Source organism: Phodopus roborovskii, unplaced genomic scaffold (assembly GCF_943737965.1).
Source record: "Phodopus roborovskii unplaced genomic scaffold, PHOROB, whole genome shotgun sequence".
Lineage (NCBI taxonomy): Eukaryota > Metazoa > Chordata > Mammalia > Rodentia > Cricetidae > Phodopus > Phodopus roborovskii.
Window position 1 is genome coordinate 29,019,048 of NW_026126434.1, and position 8,892 is coordinate 29,027,939.

The 8,892-nt window shown below is 51.4% G+C and overlaps 1 protein-coding gene across 2 annotated transcripts; it reads right to left on the minus strand.

Annotated features, from left to right (window-relative positions):
• Positions 1–1,593: 1,593 nt before the first annotated feature.
• Positions 1,594–5,676, minus strand: LOC127224265 (H-2 class I histocompatibility antigen, D-D alpha chain). Of its 2 annotated transcripts, XM_051187224.1 has the most exons (8): positions 5,532–5,676; positions 5,060–5,329; positions 4,551–4,826; positions 2,764–3,039; positions 2,520–2,636; positions 2,312–2,344; positions 2,116–2,163; positions 1,594–1,972 (listed from the first exon to the last, which is right to left on the minus strand). In XM_051187224.1, exons 1-7 carry the CDS (start codon positions 5,602–5,604, stop codon positions 2,117–2,119), a joined length of 1,092 nt encoding a protein of 363 aa, XP_051043181.1. In that variant the 5' UTR covers positions 5,605–5,676; the 3' UTR covers positions 1,594–1,972; position 2,116. The 2 variants fall into 2 exon arrangements, with proteins under 2 accessions (XP_051043181.1, XP_051043182.1); XM_051187225.1 differs by lacking the exon at positions 2,116–2,163.
• Between the last annotated feature and the right edge of the window lie 3,216 nt (positions 5,677–8,892).

Genomic DNA, 8,892 nt, shown 5'->3' on the forward strand with positions numbered 1-8,892 from the left:
TGTTTTTATTCACTTATCAAACATTTATTGGGTGGGAATATTTGCAGAGTTCCTGGTAGGGGAAGTCATCATCTCTCACAAGACAAAGACGGCTGCATCATGACAGAGATTCCTTGGTCATCAGTCATCTCTGCTAAGTCTCCTGGAGCTCCTGACTCAAAGTCACAACGCTACAGGAGAAACCACAGGGGCCAGAACCTAGAGCAGGGGATGGAGTAATTTCCAACTCCAGCATCCCCACAATCTATTTTTTTAAAAGATTCATTGATTTTAGTCTATCAGTGTTTTTCTTGCCTGTATGTATATGCACCAGGTGCCTATCTGGTGCCCACAGGGATATTGAAGCCACGGAAAAGGAATTATGGAGTCACCACTGGAGGCAGCAGCAGCATTTCCAGAGCCAGGGAGGGAGGGGAACCTTGGGCAGAACACAGACCCAACAGGGCAGATCTGAGATGAGACCCTGTGGATCCTTCCTCTCTGCCATCCTACAACTCTGATTAAATTATAAATGAAGGGAAAGGAGAGAACCTCTAGGGAGGGCCCTGGAATGAGGTAGGCGTTCTGGAGACTGAAGTTCATGTTCTCAGGCCACAGTCTCCTGAGTGCACGGGCCTAGCTGGGCCTTGAGGGGACAACCATGGAAAAGCACATTTTATTTAATACTGTCACTCAGGGAGCACAAGGGATAAGGAGGCAGGCTCCACCCACAGAGCAAGAATAGGTCTATTGGTGCCCAAAAAGATGGCTGCACTCCATTTTGGCTCAAGGGCAGAGAGTTCAAAACTGTCCTAGGCAAGTCATGAGACCAAAAGGTCAAAGGTCTGGCTACAGGAGGCTCTTTGCCTGTCCTATTCTAAATAACAACAGAACTGACCTGAGGTGTGGCTACTGCTGATACTCAATGCTAGGGAACAAGAAGTTGAATCTAAGGTGTTGTTACTGAACCCTTAGAGAAATGAGGAAGAAAAGTCTGTTCTGTATACATGATACCATGTTCCCCTTTTTGGTTATGGTATAGAAGAGTGGTTCAAAATAAACTCATGGCATTTCTTATTAACTGAATTTGCCCTCCTGATTTTACTCTGCATCTCTGTCTTTTATCATGTATAGCTAGCCTTTCCCTCATCCACACACCCCCATCCAGGTAGGAACTTTGGGGCTGATTCGCTGGTTCCGATTGCAGCCCCACAAAGGCAGCTTCCAACACAGGCCTAGTCCTCCATACACACTAAAAAGACAACAATAAACAGGGATGAGTACATGAAGAGCTACAGCCAGGACAGTGCCTGGGCTGACCTGCCCCTGCTGTCCTGGCTGCTCAATCCTGGGGCAGGACAAAATTCTGGCCATCCCTGTGTCCCTGTGACCACAGATCTCAGCATGTGGTTCTAAGGGATGAAGAGAACAGAGCCAGCAGGTGACAGAGCTGAGGAGAGACCATGCCACAGCCAGCAATGGACTGAGCTCCTCCTGGACACAGCCCTGTTCTCACTCAGCTCCACAGCCTCACCAGTCCCTCCAGATGCACAGAGCACAATGAACACAGACTCTGGGAGGTTCTCCACGCTGCCATTGATTTCCTCTACAAACTCCAACCATCTCAATAATTTATTTAACAGCCAATCAACCTGTCAGATCAAGGATGTGAACAATCAAGTTGAAACTGAGATTCTTATTTTCAGTGGAAATCAGGGAATGCAGCTCATGGCAGCATGGCGGTGACAGGATGGAGATGTCCCCTCCTCTGTGCTGGAGCAGGAGGGTTGATTATGGAAGGGATCACAGGCAGTTCAGGGACAGGGTCCTGGTGTGCAGGCTGGGCTGGGCTCCCAGTTCTCCACATGGAGCCCATAGGATCACAGGGAACATCAGACACTGTTGCTGAGTGAACTGAGGATTCCTGGATGTCACAGGAGACGCCTGAACACATTGTCTGTCACTCCGTCCATGCCAGGCAGCTGTCTTCATGCTACAGAACAAGAGTCAGGAACAATCACTGTGAAGACAACATCCCAACAACCCAGCACTCACTCACAGGTGATTCTGGGAGTCCCCAAAACCCAATCTCGTCCACTTTGCCCCCCAATCCCAAATCAGGTCCCAGAGTGTCACCTTAACAGTCTGGGAGAGACACATCCGAGCTCTGGGAATTGTCCCTGCCTAGGGTTTAAACATTCATAGGAAAATAAAAATAAAAACAGGGCCCGCAGAAGATTTTGCTGGAGGAGCTATTATGGATTTCCAGAGCCCCCCAATACTCCAGCTTGACCCCACAGGCCTCAGAGACAGTCCTATTCCCCACACTTACCTGGAGCTGGAGCATAGTTCCCTCCTTTTCCACCTGTGAGAAGAAAAGCTGTGAGAGACCAGGGAGGAGCCTGACCCTAGGAATTTTCCAGAATCAACAGCAGACCCAGTTCAGGGACAGGAGCAGTGGGGGTGTGGATGTGTTTCCATGAGACAGAGCACAATTCTAAAAGGGGCTGAGAGAGAACTCAGACCCTGCCCCTTCCTACCTGCATTTCTCCTCCTCTTCCTCACCACAGCCACCACAGCTCCAATGATGGTCAGAGCTCCAAGGAGAACCAGGACAGCAATGACTGCCATGATGGGGACAGTGGACTGAGGAGGCTCTGGGAAGGGAAGGACAGGAAGGGGAGGTGAGGGTCATGACCACAGCTCTCAGCCCTGACCCTGCTCAGGCTCTGCAGAAGTTTCCATCTGTTCCTGACCCCAGCTCTGTACCCCCTCCCTCCTTACCCCATCTCAGGGTGAGGGGCTCAGGCAGCCCCTCATGTTGCACATGGCATGTGTACTTCTGTTCCTCCCCAGAAGGCACCACCACAGCTGCCCACTTCTGGAAGGTTCCATCCCCAGAAGGTCTGGTCTCCACCAGCTCCATGTCCTGAGTCTGTTCTTCCTCCTCCCTCTGCCAGGTCAGGGTGATGTCAGCAGGGTAGAAGCCCAGGGCCCAGCACCTCAGGGTGACATCACCCTTAGGTCCAGGATGACGGGTCACATGTGCCTTTGGGGGGTCTGTGTGGAAGATTTAAGAAATCCCACAACAACAAGATAAACTGAAATCTGCAAAGACATGTTAAATCAATGATGACACTGTACTACTATGTGTCTGAACACTTCTGACTGTCATCACACAGGTGACCTGTAGGTGGAGCTGGTACCCTCATCACTGATCTGCACATTTTCCTGGGGGAGCCAGAAGCTAAGAGGGAATCACATGAACCAGTGGGTCCACATGCTCTTCTTGATGTGGTGTTTATAGCATAAGCTATGTGGTAAAAGAATGGAAGAAGGGATAAAAAATAATTTATATATATATAATAAGAAATTGGGGACACAGGCTACATAAAGGCTGCCCCTAACCCTCTTCTGCCATCATTGGAGGAAAAAAAACCACTGTGTCTATCTTGCTGACCAGCATAACTGTCTGTCCAAGTGAACAGCTACCACCAAAGTGTGCAGCAGGAATGGGGTGAACCTCTGACACTCAGCCAAAAGAAATGACTCCCCAATCCTGCCTCTGGGGCTCAGACACAAGCTGTCGTCACCCAGGATCCCTGGAAGTGTGCTGTGTCCCAGTGCAGCACTCACTGGGACACAGCTGTGCTCACAGGGGTGTGTGGATTTTCTCTGTCACTGCAGTCCTGGAGGTGCATTAGACCCTGTCTGAGGAAGTTCACCTCCTAATTCACTGGGGGCAACACTGTAACTTGTTAGGGCTGAGGGAGGGCAGTGGGGGTTTGAATGGTTAATTCTAGCAGAAAATAGTCTAAACTTATGGGAATGTTTTCTTTGAAGGGATAGTGACTTGTATAGTTATGTGGATTAGCAGTCCCCCATGACAGCAGTGGTGACTGGTACAGAGAATAATAAAAAGGGAGTTTGAAAAAGTACCACCCCAGGGAGGAAGAAAAACTGATTAAAGCACTAACAATGTTAAAAAAAAAAAAAAAGAAAGAAAAGAAAAGAAAAGAAAGAAAGAAGAAAGAAAAAAGAAAAGAAACAAAGATTAAAGGAAAAAATCTCATAATTTAGAGTTTTTTTCAGGGCACCCCATAACTGCTCATGTACTGGGGCGAGGGAGGGAGGCAAACCTCACACACAGTCATCTGAGAGAATGTGTCCTTTGGAAAGTTCTAGAAATTGGGGAACCACCCTCAGGTAGGGGCGTCATTGTTCTCTGTCAGGTATAGGAGACTTCCGGTCCTGGTGTGTAAGGCTGACACACTCAGACACCCGGTGTGAACAGAGAACCCGGCCTGAGAGAGGCCATGGCTGACAGCGGGCTGCAGACTGAAGGAGCCACTGCTGGTGATGTGGGCATCTTCTCCCCTTCCCTGCTGAGACTGTCCAGGGAGAAGGCTGAGCCCTGGGAGATCAGTGCAGTCCCTGCCATGCTGGATCAGGGCCCCAGGGCCACTGTCTCCCCTCAGAGACAGGGGCATGGCCCCAGCTGAGGGGTCTCTTCTTCCCCAGGACTGAGCCCAGCCCGAGGGCAGAGGGAGGAGTCGCCCGCGGCCCCGCACCTGTGCGCAGCAGCGTGTCATTCCCGTTCTCCAGGTATCTGCGGAGCCACTGCACGCACGTGCCCTGCAGGTAGGCCCTGTATCTGTCCGCAGCACCAGCCTGCTCCCACTTGTTCCGGGTGATCTGCGCCGCGGCGTCCGCCGCCGTCCACGTCTCCAGGTCCTCGTTCAGGGAGATGTAATCCTGGCCGTCGTAGGCGTCCTGTCTGTACCCGCGGAGGAGGCGCCCGTCGGGCCCCACGTGACAGCCGTACATCCACTGGATGGTGTGAGAGCCTGCGGGGACCCCGCGGTCAGCCCCGCCCCGGGGTCGCCTGTGTCCTGCTGCCCCGCCCTCCCGCCGTCAGCCCCGCCCCGCGGCCCCGCCCACCGAGGATCCTCTAAACTGAAAGGGAAACCGGGTCCCGGTCCCCGTCTCCTCCTCCCGGGTCTCGGACTTGAGAGCCGGGGCGACTCCGGCCCACACGTAGGGACGTGGAGGTCGTGACCTCCGACCCGGGGTCACTCACCGCCCGCGCTCTGGTTGTAGTAGCGGAGCAGGGTCTTCAGGTTCACTCGGAAAGTCTGCTCGTTGTTCTTGGCGTTCCGTGTGTTCCTCTCCCAATACTCCGGCCCCTCCTGCTTCACCCACGCCGCCCGCGGCTCCATCCTCGGATTCTCCGCGTCGCTGTCGAAGCGCACGAACTGCGTGTCGTCCACGTAGCCGACTTCCATGTACCGGGGCTCCCCGAGACCGGGCCCGGACACGATGGTGGAGAAATACCGCAGCGAGTGCGAGCCTGGGGGCGGCGCGCGGTGAGACCCCGACCTCCTCCCGGGACCCGGCAGGTGCGCGGGCCGGGAGGGGAGCGGGGCGCGGGGCTCGGGACGCGGGTGGGGAAGGGGCGGGAGGGTCTGGCCGGGCGATGCGGGGACGAGGCTTCCCCGAGGCCGCCCCCGCCCTCCCCGCAGAGGCCGTTTCCCTCCCGGCCCCGCACTCACCCGCGCGGGTCTGGGTCGGGGCCAGGGCGGCCGCCAGCAGCAGGAGCAGCGTGCGCGGTGCCATCGCCCCCATCTCTGATCTGGGCTTCCGCGGTCTGCGTGGACTTTATAACCCGTGCCCGCGGCGACGCTGGTTGGTTCCCCGCGATCTCCACATCCAATGGGGGTGAGGACCGCAGAGTCGTCATCAGTGTCCGGGCAGAAGGACCTGACACAAGTTTGGAGCTGGAGAAGTGAAACTCGGGACAGGGGATCCCCAGCGCTGGGCTTCCCCCACCCGGACCTCACCGCCCGCCCGCCCGGGACTAAGACTTTGCCTGACCCTGTGCTGCGGTGTCTCTGAGCCAACTGCTCCTCAGGTTCATCAGGATGAGCCGTATGAGCGTGACGTTTCCAGGCAAAATACAGGCAGCGCTTAAAGTGAATGCTCACGGGGACAGGTGCTGTCGCCGTCCCGGTGAGTGTGTGGGCCGTGGGCGCCTGCATGGGAGGTGACTGGAGATTTTATAGCTCCGGTCAAGCCCTTCTGACACACTGTGCCATATGTGACTCTCGGTGCAGGAAGGAGTCCCCTACCCTCCTCTGCTTTCACTTTCTACTTCAGTTATGTGTGGCTGGGATTTGGAGACATCAACCAAAATCCTCAGAAATTAAAAAAATTATAAATATGATTTTTCTTCACACTACTGAACGTAGGATGAAACCTAGAATCCCCAGTGTGTACCTCTGCCATGAGAATCACCCGCTGTCCAGTGTCCACATCGCATAGGCCCGAGGAACCCAGGAGCCAACACAGTTATCAGAAATAGTGTCTCACAAGCCCGTGATAATCATCTCCCTCATCTCATCCGCTCATAAAGTGTGAGTGAAGGTCAGAGAGAGTGTGTTTACGAGAGGGTGGTCACTTCTACTACAGTATCATCATTATTCTCTTTTATAGTTAGTTACAGTTCCTCTCTTACCATGGTTATTCACTAAAGCAACTGTACATGAAAGTGTATGGACACGGAAATGTAGAGTGTAGACAGGGATCAGTGCCCTGCTGCTGTATTTGGTCTTCACGGGGTCTCTGTCCCAGTGGGGAAGGGAGTCTAATGTACTGGAAAATGACCCAGGTCCACACAGACAGTCTCAGGACTGTGGAATGAAGATCCGTGTAAAACACAACCACGAGGAGCCACAGATCATCTGTGAAGAAACTCTCGGAGTCTGAGTATAAACTCAAGGCTATGAAGACTCGATCCTGAATGAAGAGGCAAAGTCTATTCACAGGGCAGGTTCCTGATCATCAGGCTGGGCAGTGTGAGCGCCGCCTGCTGGTGGACACAGGAGCCGGGTGCTGTGGGAGTCTGTGTGGTGCTTGCAGGTCAGAGCCTGTGCAAGTGACTTTATTCTAAAAGAATCCAGGGTCTGACTTCTGAAGAAACACAAGAAGAAGGATGAGGAGAGCATGAAATATTCTGGCCTGTGGCTGTCTCCTGGTGTTTTTGTTTTGTTTTTGAGACAAGATCTGTCTCCTCCCCTCTAGCTGTCCTGAAACTAACTTACTGTGTAGATAGACCAGGCTGGCCTAGAACTCACAGAGATCCATGAGTCTTTGCATCTCATGTCCTGGGATTAAAGGTTTGTGTCAGCACACCTGGCTTTACTTACTTTTCTATGGCTGTGATAAGACACTCTGACCCCAGAAACGTATAAAAGGACTTGTTTAATTTGGTCTTAAGTGTTCATAGGGTTTAAGTCCACGATGGCAGAGGAAAGGAACAGCTGAGTGGTGGCAGCAACAGCTGAAAGCTCACATTTTGATCCACAAGCAAGGGTCAGAGACACTGGTAATAGTGGGAGTCTATTAAAGCCTCAATGCCCAGCCCCAGTGACATACCTCTGATGGGAGATGTCATTTTGTAAATATGTTTCTCTTATTGGTTAATGAATAAATCACTGTTGGCCAATAGGAGAGCAAGATAGGCAGGACTAGGAGACAAGGAGGATTTGGGGGTTGGTAGTAGAAGAGAGTCAACATGTAAGAAACAAGAGAGCAGAGGTCTGGGCCCTTTCTCCAGTAAGACCATGTGGAAATACTTAGATTGATAGAAATGGGTTAATATTTAAGACAGAGCTAGCAAATAAGAAACGCTAGCAACCGGCTAACAGCTTTTTATCTAATACAGCGTCTCTGTGTGTTATTTGGGGCTGGCGCGGCTGTGGGACCAGGCTGGCAGAAAAACCACTGGTAACACACCTCCTCCAACAAAGCCACACCTCCTGATCCTTCCCACACAGTTCCAGCAAGTGGGGCCAAAGTATCTGAGCCTCTGAGCCTGTGTGGCTGTACTCATTCAAACCATCACAGTATTCAGTGTGGAATGTGAGCTGCCCTGCAGGGTTCTGCAGATGTGTCCACTGAGATCCGTAGACAAACACCCTCAAACAGGAGGACCCCACTGCGTTAGGACGTCCCCCCTTCTCCTGTCACCTCCTGCTCAGCCCTTCTGTCTCCTCAGGCCTCACTCGAGCTCTGCATTAACTCTGTCTCTTCCTTTGCATCCAGTTTCTGTAGTGAGCCTTCTTGCTGTGAGCTAGGCTGTGTGGTTTCCTTCTTTAAAAGCCACATTCAGGGCTGGAGAGATGCCTTAGAGATTATGATCATCTGTTGCTGTTGCAGAGGATTCAGGTTCTGTAGTGAGAAATACTGTTTGAGGAGTATCAAGGATTCATTAAGACATGAAAAAAGGGATATGGTAAATCCAGTTGCAGAGTCCTTGGAAATCTGGGGACTGATTACACACTACTTCACATCCAACAAGGTCTTCACCTTCCAAGAGAGCACAATCCCCAGCCCCTTCTTCTTATAAGAGGTCACACACAGACAAGAAGCACTGCCTTTATCAGGCCAGATAGCCCAAGGTCATGAACAGAGGGAATACCCACTATTCTTCCCCCTTTTGTCTAAATAAGAAGGTTCTAAACCTAATATAAAACTATATACAATAAGAACTATTATGAAGTATTATCCAGGAGAAAGAAAAGGTAATAACATACACAAAAGTAGATATACAACCAACAAGAACAATGTCAAGTAAGAAACACATTCTCAATATCCAGGTCATAGGTAGTTGGCAAATAACAGATTATTCCATTAGCTATCTTATCCTGAACAGTCTAAGTCTTGTACTTAATATATCTTAGCTAAGATATGAGATGATAATAACTGTGACTATCTAGTCTTCAACCCCATCAAAGACCTGAGAAGGAAAATAATATTACCTGAGTAAGCAGGAAGTGAAAGCAAGTGACTTCCAAAAGATGCAAGAAATGACAGAAACAGTTGGCTACTGGACAGTCACCCAAAGTCCCTCTG

Excerpts from the sequence above, each read along its gene's own strand:
- LOC127224265 (XM_051187224.1), bottom strand. The coding sequence starts at position 5,604 with ATGGGGGCGATGGCACCGCGCACGCTGCTCCTGCTGCTGGCGGCCGCC. Across the intron at positions 4,827-5,059 it reads CTACAACCAGAGCGCGGGCG|GCTCTCACACCATCCAGTGG; the intron begins GTGAGTGACCCC and ends GGGTCCCCGCAG. Across the intron at positions 2,637-2,763 it reads GCCCCTCACCCTGAGATGGG|AGCCTCCTCAGTCCACTGTC; the intron begins GTAAGGAGGGAG and ends TTCCCTTCCCAG.